Source organism: Talpa europaea, assembly GCF_964194135.1.
Source record: "Talpa europaea genome assembly, chromosome: 8".
NCBI lineage: Eukaryota > Metazoa > Chordata > Mammalia > Eulipotyphla > Talpidae > Talpa > Talpa europaea.
The window spans coordinates 4,111,059-4,124,424 of NC_140075.1; the positions used below are offsets into that span (position 1 = coordinate 4,111,059).

General features: G+C 37.8%; 1 protein-coding gene across 1 annotated transcript; it reads left to right on the forward strand.

Moving 5' to 3' along the window:
- Positions 1-12,065: 12,065 nt before the first annotated feature.
- Positions 12,066-12,961, forward strand: LOC311176165 (olfactory receptor 10AG1-like; the record flags this gene model as incomplete). The annotated part of the gene is made up of 1 exon (XM_084241474.1): positions 12,066-12,961. Exon 1 carries the CDS (start codon positions 12,140-12,142, stop codon positions 12,959-12,961), a length of 822 nt encoding a protein of 273 aa, XP_084097600.1. The 5' UTR covers positions 12,066-12,139.
- Positions 12,962-13,366: the final 405 nt, after the last annotated feature.

Genomic DNA, 13,366 nt, shown 5'->3' on the forward strand with positions numbered 1-13,366 from the left:
AAACTTATCTATCATATTCTCTATTTGGTTTTTCTCTAATTTTGCTAAGAATCTGAATTATCCTGAATGAATGATTTCATATTTTTATCTCAAAAAACAAATTCAGTGGTTTATTTTCAGAACAGATTAATCCCAAACTCTATCCAAGATATGGTAATATCTGCACAACATCTGGTTGTTGCTACTTTCAGAACATTTAAGAATATTATCTACAATTTCATTTTCACTAAAACAATCATTTATCTCTATAACTCCAGAAGCAAAATATTGACTGATAAATAATAGAAAACTAATGTTCATTGTTAGACTGTTAAGATGACTAATAGCACAAGTTTAACTATAGATGTTATATGTGATTCTGCTCAAAGTCTGCATTACCCATACAAAATGTAGTAAAGGAAAAGGATTGGAGCCCAACAACATTAAGGTTAGTTAACTTATTAAAGAAGTTGATATTCCATCTGCTTTTATTGATGATCCCTCAGTTAATTACCTAATGATGAACAAGCATATGTGAAAGGGGCCATAGTATTTTAGCTCCAGTATTGAGTCTTTCTACAGAATCCAACTTAATTCCCTTCAATAGTCTCTGCATAGTACTTAACATTTAATCATTATCAAACTTCCAGATGTCAAGGTATATTACAAAGCTATATTAATTAAACAAGTATGGTACTTATAAACATAGGCACTAAGTCCAATGAACAAGAAGTCAGAAATAAACCAATACCATGCTTCAATAATATTTGACAATGGAGCCAAGAACATGCAATAAGGAAGAATAGCTTCTTTAATAAATGTGGCACATAAAAAAAAGATGAAATTGTATTCCATGTATCTTATATGCTACAAAAGTATCAGTTCTATTTGTGTTAAACATAATAACATATATACTATAAATATCCTGGAAGAAATCATGAGGAAAAGCTTAATAACTTTGCTTATGGCAAAGTAATTTTGATCTGATACTTAATGCAAGAAGCAATAGCTAACTCAACCAGTGGGGCTATATATATTATAGTAAATTTTTGTTGCAGAGCAAAGGGAAGCATCAAGAAAATGAAATCTGAAAAAGGGGTGAAATATATTTGCAGGACATATATCCAATAAGAAGTTAATACACAAACCATAAGATATCATAATTCAATAGCAAAAATAAAATCAATAATCCTAAATAATCTAACAAAAAAATAAGTACCCAAATAGAAATTTATTAAAAGACATGCAAAAGACTGACAGATATATTAAAATATGCTTGACATCATTAATCATCAGGGAAATGCAAATCAAAATCCAAGTGTGGTATCTTTACACCTGGAAATATTTTTATCATCAAAAATACAAGCCATAACAAATATTGACAAGCTTGTAGAGCAGAGAGATAACTTTTGAAGTCCTAAACACTATTGGAGGGAATGTAGATTGGTAGAACCAATAAGAAGAAAAAAATGGAGAGTTCCTCAGAAAATATAAAATAGAACTGCCTTATATCCTAACAATCATGCTTCTGGGATATGGTCAAAGGAAATAAAATAAAATTCTTAGAGAAGATATCAAACTCCTATGAATCTTGCAACATCATTAATAATAGCCAAGATTCGGAAACAAAACAGGTGTCCACCGATGGATGAAAGAATAAAGATGATTGGACATATTCTACGTACCATGAAAATTACTCAGTCTGAAGAAAAAAAGGAAACCCTACCATAGTTGACAGCATGGGTGATAACAGAGGACAAGAAGGTAAGTGAAGTGAACCAGATACAGAAAAGTGCTATGTGGCATCTATGTGGGATATAAACAGATGCAAACTCACACATGTCACCTCGCAGTGTGGCAGCATTGGGAGTGGCACCAGATTCAGGAAAAACTACTCAAAGTCCAAGTTTCGAGAGAAAGAGAGATCTAGAAGGGCTACATCTCTGGAGATACAGTGCAACCACCCCAACCTTCACCCCCCAGTCTTACATTTGTTTGGTATCATAATAGTCTGGCACAAACTAGGGGGTAGTGAAGTGGGGCTGTTGCCTGGGAGTTACCACTGTTGTGCTGATCAAAACATTCTCTCTCCAATAAATGTTTACACTTAACTTCCTGTCAAGGTGTTCTAGTTTGTTATGCTAATCTGGCCATAAAGTCTGCCTGCTGTTTTCAGCAGGTATCCTCATATCAAGACTTTTGTCCTGATGAGAGACCACCTGTCTGACTCTACATTTTAGCATGACCAGCAGAAACTCTGCACACAGAGCAAAATTCCAAGAATAAGAGGGGCTGGGTAATCCACATATACAGAGAACAAAACAGTGGCTGAGAGATGGAGTGGAGTAGGAAGGTGTTTACAAGGCTACAAACTAACTATGACAAGGTGAATGAGTTCTGGCTATCTAATGTGCTATGTGGTGACTATAATTAATTATTCTGCATCGTGAAGGTGAAATCTGCTAGTGTTATAGGGCAGCCCTGATATTGAATGGGTTTCCTGGCTGTCGGTCCTCACCCATGCGCTTAAAAGGGACTTAATAATACTCCACTACAGGCATACACAAAAGTATAATAAAATGTTTATTTACAAGGGAAAAGGGAATAAGGAAAATGTACAACTCAGGGAGAAAACAGGGAAATAAAGTCTTTAATGCGACCTACCCGATTCAAGGACCTGGAAATCCAAAAAAGCACTATCAGAGCTACTGGAAGCTGCGAGCTGGTGGAGAGAAAAAATGGGGGAAACCCTCCAAAGCCCACGTGTCTGGCTTTATACCAACCTGGCTGCTTAACCCCACCCTCAGGTCCCAGCCACCTTCCCTTTGGTGGTGATGGAATTTGGAGTTCCCAGTGTCTTTGGCTTTGGCCTGGGGTGGGGGTGGAGTCCACAAAGCCTATATGGAATTAGCTTTAGGACATCATTTTCCCACTAACACTAGCAGAGGATGGGTTACACATTCTCAATCAAACATTAAGAGACAGCTAGGTGAAGTGATCTGTGTGTAAATTAACTTGATCGTGATGATCAACTATTTCAATTACAAGACTTAAATCACATATTAATACTAACAGCAACATGGTTGGAAAATAATCACATCTACTATGGCAGCAACAAAAGAAGAAATAAAGGAGAATGAAATGTTTGGCATGGTAAAGAAAATGAGAATCAGGCTAAATTTCTCAAAGGAAGGGAAAATTTATTTTGCCCCAGGCAGACCTCACAGACCAAAGGTGGGGGTCAGTGAAGCAGTGCCCATTGTGGGGAGAGATGTCCCTTTTATAGAGTGAGGAGAGGTTAGGCAGGAAAATTGGGTTAGCAGGGGGGGGAAACAGGTTTAGGCAGAACAAAGTTGTTTTTCATGGAGCCGAGTTGTTTTTCTCCTGTATATGGCTTCAGTTTCGGTTTGATGGTATTGTAACAGGGTGGTCCCCAGGAAAAGGGAGGGTTCTGGGTTTCCTGCCCCACCCAAAAGGAGGGTGGAGCTGAGCAGAGAGAGAAGAGGCTGCAGAGGAGACTGAGGAAGGAAGGAAGCAGGATGGAGCCAGAAGGAGACCTGGAGGAGGCACATGGAGCAGAGAGACATGTGAAGAAACTGTGTTGCCTTTTGGTCGTGGACTGGGTAACAGAGATGTGGGTGAGAGACCCATGGGGAGGTGACAATGGCAGTTTTTGTCTTGATTTTGATTTTGCTCTTTTCCCTCCATACTTGTGTGGTTGTTTCTGATGCTTTTCTGTGGGTCCCCACTGGAAGATGCTTTAGACCTGTGGCAGTCTTCACGGCCTTGCTCTGGGCCAATCCTGCTTGGGTGGACTTTTACCCACGAGGGGACGGCTAACTTTGGGTGCTTGATTTAGAAACTATGTTCTTTGCCTTTTCTGTATTGTTTCCTAGTTGTATTAAAGTTCCTTCCCATTAAAGCCTCATATGTTTTGTGTTGATGTGGCAGATGGAAGAACCCATTTAGAATAGGCAGGTTTGCGGGGTTTGGTCTGCCCCTCTCCCTGCCCTGTAACAGAATCAGTGGTACTGGTGTCAGGGCCATCTTGTCTTTTTCTATGTGGGCTTCCTCATTCCTGGCCCCTGCATCAACCTTTCAGAAAATTGAATTTTCTAAAAACTTGTCAGTCTCTACCATGATGCACAATCCAATTATGAGATTCCAGAATAGTAAAGAAAATTCAGGGGAAATTGGAATGATTCAATTTACTTTATAGAAAAAATATTATATTTGAATTAAGAAAGTGATCAATAGATGTGATATAGTAGTAAGAATATTTTTAAAAAGAAATTCAGGTTCAATTCAGCATAATTTGATGATAGATTAGATAATGTGGTAAAGGAGAGGGAGAACGATAAATGTACTTTTTAAAGTGGCTGGTTTATGTAAGGTAAATTTGAGACTCAAAACAAAATAAAATATATGGGTATATATCTATGGAAACCACATGACAAACTCACAGTATAATTGATGGAGGACAAGGATAGAAAAAAATGGAAAGGAAGCACCACAATATCAGAACCTGGCTCACAATGCCAGAATCTGGAGGTGGGGGTAGAGGTATTAACACAGCCATTAACCCAATTATAGGAACTAAGATCCTTAGGCACAAATGCCTAGATCACAAAGGCCAAGACCCAAGCAGGTCTCAGACTGCTGTAGGAGGTGTCAGGAGCACAGGCCTGAAGGTGAAAATAGGGAGATTTAGGGCCATTGTAGAAATCTCACAGCTTTCAAATTCTACATAATTTATACAAAATCAACAACAAACAAACCAGTCCACAAAGTAGTGAGCCCCTCCCAAAGAGAAGAATGCATTATCAGTGCAGTCTCTACACTGGCAGGGGGCAACAGTCCTTCTGCCCACCTGTCCCTATCCAGGGCCTCCTTTTCACCAGCTATGTCCCTCTGCAGGAGAGCAGCCTTCATTCCCGCCCATGACCTGTACCATGTCAGGACTTCTCTTCACTGACCTCCCTCAGCAGAGGCAGCTCTCCTCAAGGCCTCCTGCCTGCAACAATGCAGGCCCCTCTCAGCAAACCTGTCCCTTTTGGGGCAGCTCTTCCTGCCTGCTTGTGTCTATGCATTTTGGATACAACTAACATCTCTGTCCTGGAGAAACTCACCTTGGAACTAGCTGTATCTGGTGAAAGGGGAGCTCTGGTGAAATTTTTCCCAGAGTGAAACCAAGGACCCCGCTCTCCAAACCTATTAACTCCAAAAGCCACATCATAATGGCACACAGTATATATACTTCTTCATATCTGATCTTGGCCTTTATCTTCTCCCACATAGATTATTAAAATCACCTTCCAAGTGTTAGGGGGAAAAGGCTGTCCTAAAGCTAGTTCCATACAGGCTTTGTGGGCTCCACCCCTGCCCTAGGCCAAAGCCAAAGACACTGGGAACTTCAAATCCCATCACCACCAAAGGGAAGGTGGCTGGGACCTGAGGGTGGGGTTAAGCAGCCAGGTTGGTAAAAAGCCAGACACGTGGGCTTTGGGGGGGTTCCCCCATTTTTGCTCTCCACCAGCTCGCAGCGTCCAGCCAGCTCTGAGAGCACTTTTTGGGTTTCCAGGTCGGCGGATCAGGTAGGACGCATTAAAGACTTTATTTCCGTATTTTCTCCCTGAGTTGTACATTTTCCTTATTTCCTTCTCCCTTGTAAATAAACATTTTATTAACCTTTTGTGTGTGCCTGTAGTGGAGTATTAATAAGTTCTTTTTAAGCGCATGGGTGAGGACTGACAGCCAGGCAACCCATTCAATATTGGGGCTTCCCTGTAACACAAGTAAACTTGCTGCTTCTGCTCTTGTCCAGACTAACTATACTGTGTTCTTATTCCATCCTTTCTTTCACTGACCTTTCACTTCTTTCTAACAATGTGGGAAAAAATACAATAGTTGGAATTATTAATTTAATTTGGGGAAATTAAAGCAGTCAAGTGTACATTATTGAGTCTCTAATTATTGAGCCCCAAAATGTACTGTATAGATGATGCCAAATTTAGAGCTAAATTTTTAAAATTAACAAGACAAAGTCAGAGTTTCTAATGGGGAGAATGTCAACATGGAAGAAAAGCTAAAATTGTTACGGAGCAGCCCCGATGTAAAACGGGTTGCCTGGCTATGGGTCCTCACCCGCGCCCTTTTCCCCCTAACAAAATGTCATACAATAAGTTCCACAGGAAATTATCCTGGAGGGATATGAGATTGTTGCATTGGAAATATCACCTTTTTTGCAGGAATAACAGGGCACTTTTCATACAATGTAATGCGTAGACTTAGTCTAAAGGATGAACAGGAGTCTAACATAAAACATTGTGACCAGACTAGAGGGGCAGTTAGTGCTTCAGATGAAAATATAGAGCACAGTATTTCATATAGTTAGATATTTAATGATGATTAACAAATAGAGAAAAATGAATGCATGGGATTGTTGCAGAAATAAATTATAGCCTTTTACCCAGGCAGGGGAAAAACAAGCGATACTTCAGGAATGGTGAGGTCAGGAGAAGCTTTATTACTCACACATGAGGTCTCAGACCTGGGTAGTCCCATAAGGTCTGAGCACCAGTCTGGGGACAAAGGGTGTCTTTTATATACAACCATCTCACATTGCTAACATTGGTTAGTTAGCATACAAATTCTTGACACAGGAAAAGGGGAAAGATACAGATCTTTGAGGATGGATTGGAAGATCAATCAGCCTACCAGGATGTCAGACCTTGTTTAGATACGCTTATTAAGAAAGCAAACTTGTTATTTACTTTACATTTCCAGGTCTGTGACTCTTTAACAGGGAAAGATTTCCTTTTCTTAGCAGTTCCCTTTCAACTTAACGATAAAATTCACTCTATCACTTTTAAAGCCCACACAATGTTATTTTCAGTCATATCTTCTTAGTTAATAAAACTAGAGACTCTGTACATTTACCTCTTGTCCAGATTAATTTCCTTTTAATATAAATTATGTAACTAATGATAAATCATACCCTTATAACAACAAATGGGATGGCGTGTGAGTTCTAGACTTTCCAAGTTACAGTCTATGAAGTAAAGAAATTGTGTCTTAAAAAATTGAAATGTGGTCTCCTCAGATTTCACTCATAGTTTTAGTCTTAGGTTAGACTATGTACTCCTATAGCCTCTCCCAATGGAGACTTAGTCCACTCCCCTGAGAAGACAGGATGGGGACTCAGGGACAGAGAGTGGCCAGGAGTTAATGCTTCTCAATTCATGTCCCCCAGAGGGAGAAACTCCAAAGCTCTGCCTCAGTTATTTCCTAGTTAAAACCTCATAAACAGACCTCTGAGTTGAAAAATGCAACGTGATTTGAAGCACAAAGTCCTCACAGTGAATGGGACAATATTTCTCACCAAAGATGCACTGTTTTTTAAGAAAAAAATATGAATTCAAGGGAGAAAAATGATAGCTGAATTTTTTACTTTATGAATGCAAACTCAAGTTTATATGGCAGAACACTTTATTCTATATAAAAGAGCAGCTCAGTGATTTCTCCACAATATGAAAAAGGTGAGCAGCAATTATTTTACCCTGCTTGGTCTATCATAGTGTATTTTTTTTCTAAAGGTTTGTTTATTTTAGGACCTCCTGATGGTGCAGGCGGTTGAGCGCAGTGCTGAGAAGCTTTCCGCAGCCTCTGCAGCGTGGGTTTTATCCCGGCCAGGCAGCGGGAATCCCACATGGTGCAGCAGACCTCTGCTGTCTCTCCCGCTGCTCTCCTCAGCAGTATGTTTCATCAGTTTGCCTGTTCTGCTCCCCACTCTGTCTCTGGTGAATCCTCTCACCTTCTCGTACATCTGGCCCGCACCCCAGTGCTTGTATAAATCTTTTTTTTTAAACGATTTATTTATTATATACAAGCACCAGGGTACAAGCCAGAGTAGCGGGAGGGTGAGAGAATTCACCAGAGAGAAAGAGCAGGGAGCAGAACAGGCAGAAGGACCGAAACACACTGCTGGAGGGAGCAGCAGGCGATAGGAGAAATCTGCCGTGCCATGTGGGCATCTCCCTGGCCGGCGCATAATTGACCTGTGCTGCAGAGGCTGTGGACAGCTTCACAAGGCTGTGCTCAACCTGCTGCACCATTGCAGAGGCCCTCATAGTGTATTTTTTAATATCAATAAACAATAATAACTGAAAACACACTTTCCTTTTGCCAAAAAAATTGTTTGTCAGAATAATCTTTTTAACAAGAAACAGAAACTGTAAGTGATCAACCTTTCATTTTTATAACCTTAAAGAATATATAAAATGCAGATGAAATCAACTTGCTATTGTGAAAAGTCTTATATAATGTAGTTTAACTCATACATTTCAGAATACTGTATTCAAAATATCATTTCTGGTTGAATGTTTCATGAAAAACAGTGAGTTTTGATTAAAATATGGAGACTTATCACACTGCTCAAATTGAAGTCACTTGGGTCAGAAACCAGGTTCCTGACACTGGGCAGGTTATTCACATCTCCGTGCATTGGGTGCTTATGCAAAATGGGAATGCTAACAGTGCCTACAGAATTCAGGTGCATTAATGAGCAAAAACAGGTAAAATACTAGCAGCATGGCTTTAATATAATAAATGTTAAAAAATTAATAATAATAATAATAATAATAACTTTCAAATAACCAGTCTTTCTACATTTCACAGGTATGCCCGGTTCTGTTACAGGAAAAATGTTAGAGGGAAAACTCAACCTCCCATTTTAAAACTACCAAACGTTGTGATTTTTAATGGAGAGTGTCAATCAAATTCAGAAAAAGAAATTTTTAGAAAGTTATTTCAAGATATGCTTTCATATATTAAATAAGATTTGAGTTAGTCCTTTTTAATTTTGTTTGTATTTTTATAATATGTGTACTACTCTCATGTGCTCAGAATTCAGAAAATCTGCTGCAGTTCAGAGTAAAACCAAATGTAAAATACTAATATGTTAAAATGGTTTTCTCCAGGCATTGCTAGTGGTTTGTATCACTGAACATAGTATTTTTAAACACAGTATTGTAACAAATTACTCCCATGTACATTTTTTCCTCCTAGATTGGGAAACATCTAACCCAGAACTTGATAAAAAAAGAGCAAACTTCAAGATAAAACAAAAAGAATATGTAAAAATAACAATGACAATACAGTAAGAATGATAATGATTAATTAACAATACTGAATAGTACTATAAGTGCATCTTTTAAACCAGTTTATTAAATAGATTATGCTTCCTGAATAGCAAAATATGCCATTAGATATTATTATTATTGTGTATATTTTCAACAAGGAAAATGAAGCTAACAATTAAAAGAAGGATATATAATATAGAATTTAGATAAAAATATATCTAAATTTCATTTTAAGTCACTGAATTTCAAATTCATTGTTGGTGGGGAGTCATCTGGGCATGATTGTTGAATCAGTGTGAATCATTTTCAACTACCTATCAGCAGGTATTTATAACCCACTTGCCTTGTAAGCACCAGAGAGTTTGATTTATAGATATATATTTGGTTTATAGACATGAGTGAGGATATGCGGGCAGATTTTTTTGCAAAATAATTTTTATCCTCTTTCTTTAAAATTGCAAATACCAACATAATTGTGTAATGCCTTGATATCTGACAAAAATCTCAGAGTATTGAGTATTGTCACTTCCCTGGGAATGTGACACTCCTGTAAGGCCGGGTAACTCTCTCCACTGAGAACTGCACTTTCTAGGGTGACATCTGACTTCCCCAACTGACTTACCACTGTAGGCTCTCTAAAGACATAACACAGCTCATGTTAAGCACCATTATATTTCAATATCCTTAAAACTTTCAACACTTTGTATTTTATAGTTACTTAGTATTTATCCACAATAAACTGCAGTCATCACTATAAAATGTACATTGGTTGGCTACCTGAAACATTTATGAAACATTTTGGGTCACTGAGAATCCAATTATTTTCCTTATCTTTGTATTTCATTCAGTGTAGCTTCTAAAGGAAAACAAAATATTTAGGTAAGTTACCATAAATCTTCAAAGTTTGAGAAGATTTAATGCAGAAAATGTAATACAGAAAATTTTGAAAGAACTAGAAAATAAAGGTACAGATAAATGTAAGCATTCAAGAGCAGACTATGGGGACTGCCTTAATTTCCGGTTATAGAACATATTTTTTGTTTAAGACATCCCAGGTCCTTGATTCTTCTGTTTAACGTTGTGAGTAACAAACACAGATGTGTCCAAGACACATTTACCTTGACGGTGGGTGCTCCATGAGAAGTAAAATTCAGGATTCAGGATTTGACAAATAAAGGAGGAAAAATTTAACATTAGAGAACCAAGAAACAAAATGTAGAGATTATAATAGTTTCATTGATTTGCTATATGGGCAGAAAGAGGAATTTATCTTAGAAGAAGAGAATTGTATTCTACAGAAATTTAAGATGAAGTAGATTCGGAAAATGGCAGTAGTTCCAAACACATGACAATGGATTTAGGAATAGGTGACAATCTATGAAAAAGATCACTGTTGCATATTGATAAATATACCAAGACTGGATGGAAACAATAAAAATTAAAGTCTAAGGGCCTCCCTGGTGGCGCAGCGGTTGTGCGCTGGGTTGCGAAGCTGCCGGCAGCCTCTGCAGCGCCAGTTCGATCCCCAGCTGTTCCCCAGCCACTGGAGGAGGGTCCCAATTGGCGCGCAGACCTCTCCTGCCACCCGCTGCTCCCCTCAGCAGTGTACTTCGGTCCTTCTACCTGCTCTGCTTCCCACTCTGGCTCTGGTGAATTCTCTCACCCTCCCGCGTTTCTGACTGTACCCAGTGCTTGTATAAATAAATAAATAAATAAATCTTAAAAAAAATAAAGTCTAAGATTCAGCACAGTGTAGGATTACAGAACATAACTTGATTTAAAGATGCTTTTTTTTAAAAAAAAAGATTTATTTATGCATACAAGAACAGGGGTATAGGCTAGAAGTGAAGGGAGTGAGAGGATTCACTAGAAAGAGTGGGGAGAATACAGGTAGATATACTGAAATACACAGCTGAGTGGAGCAGTAGGTGAGACAGGAGAGGTCTGCTGCACCAAGTGGGTTAGCTCCCTGCATGGGGATTGAACTCACATCATAGTGGCTAGCAATAGCTTGGCAGTGCTGAGACTTTAACCCCTGACCCACCAGGGAGGCCCCTAAAGGTGTTTTTATTAGAGCTGATTAGGGTAAGTCTACACTGCATTTAGCAGTATGATTCTAAATTGAGATATAGACATTCAGAGTGTGTTTTATACACAGCGTATATTTATCTATTAGATAATATATATCATGTGTTATTATTTGAGGTAGATAAATTTTCAAAATTCCTACTAAAGACACTAGAAAGCTATAAAATGGCAGATTTTACACCTAGCCTAGTATAATATGTGAATTGTGTGATCAAATTTTCTGACATCCTTCATTTTCCCTTTTTTTGCCTAATTTGGCCCTAAAGGAATGAACTTATTAAATTATTATTAAAGCCTAAGATTTGAAATCTTCTTAGAATTATTAAAATTTTGGGGGAGTATGGCAAATGAATATATATATATATATATATATATGTATTATGCCAAAATCTTACTTTATTTCACTTTCTGTACTTCATGTGTGCATAGGACTTGCTAAGATGCAATATTTCTAATACTAATAGCTGGTGAGTGGCCAGGTTGGCTGAAGTGGACCAAGCAGTGGAGTCACCTGATCACCTTGACCCTGGTCTGCCTGAGAGTACCTCACAGTTGAAACATCAACATCAATGTGTAAGAATCATAAAAATGGATTATAAATTAGAAGGTGTTAGTGAGAAAAAAAGTATAAATAAAATAAAAATGACCAGATTAGTAAAGAGGAAGAAACACTTCTCATTGCAGACGATCATAGTTTACCTAGAGCTATTTGAGAATAGGCTTTCTGTCATGCTTTGCTCTTATTTTATGAAGTCTGTTTTGTGTGTAGTGTTATATCCATAATTTGTTCATAGATGGAATGCACAGGACAAAATTCCCCTCTGGGGAACCACACTGCACTGGTGGAATTCATCCTGATTGGTTTTTTCTGATGTTCCCAACCTTCAAGGATTTCTTATTGGTGTATTTCTGATAATTTATATCATTATTCTATGGTAAATAGCCTCATTATCATGATAACTAAGATTGACCCCACTCTCCAGACCCCCATGTATTTTTTTTTCCTTGGGAATTTTTCCTTTTTGGAAATATGTTATGTGTCAGTTACTGTCCCCAGAGTGTTAGCAGATCTCTGTAGACAATATGGAAATATTTCACTGCTACCCTGTGCTATTCAAATGTATTTCTTTCTGATCTTGGCAGATACTGAGTGCTTTATTCTCACTGCCATGGCTTATGACAGGTATGTTGCCATTTGCAACCCATTACTCTACCCTGTTATCATGAACAATAAGCTATGTGTTCATCTGGCAGTTGTCTGTTGGACCACTGCAATTCCAATACATACAATGTTCATCTCTGTGCTATTCTCCTCAACCTTTTGTGGATGTAACCAGTTGAATCACTTTTTCTGTGATGTTCCTCCAGTTGTCCAGCTTGTTTGTGGGGACACTTTCATGATTGAGATGCTGATTTATGTGATGGCTACTATTGTTGTCACTCTGCCTTTTGTGTTGATACTTGTATCTTATGGGAAAATAATCCCCACCATCACGAAGCTGCCATCAGCAACCAGGAGAGCCAAAGCCTTCTCGACTTGTTCTTCCCATCTCATGGTTGTGACTTTGTTCTTTGGATCAGGCATCATTGTGTATTTCAGACCTAAATCCACTCACTCATCAGGAATGGACAAATTATTTTCTTTTTTTTATACTATATTGACACATGTTTTTAACCCCGTTATCTATTGTCTGAGAAATAAAGATGTTAATATGGCATTGGCAAAATTCCTACAGAAATGGATTGTGCTGTAACTCTAATATATAGATTTTAAAACAGTGTCTTAATTATCACACTTAATTATCGTCAATTATCTTAATTATCTTAATTATCACCACTTAATTATCTTCAATTTTTCTAAGAATCTGAATTATTCTGGGTGAGTGTTTTCACATTTTTATCTTACATAAAATAAACTCAGCTGTAATTTCTAAGTCAAATATATTTTAAGTCAAATATATTCAATTAAAGGTGTAATAATATTGTTAATAACACATAGGAGTCATTTAAGCTTGTTGTTGGTGTTGTATTTTAAAGTTTTAGACTATTATTTTCTTTTTCTTTTCACAATAAATATTTGTCATGCATCTCCAGACCCAGTATTTTTTTGTGGGGAAAAAAAGGACATTTAATTACATTTGACGGAAAGGATGAGAAAA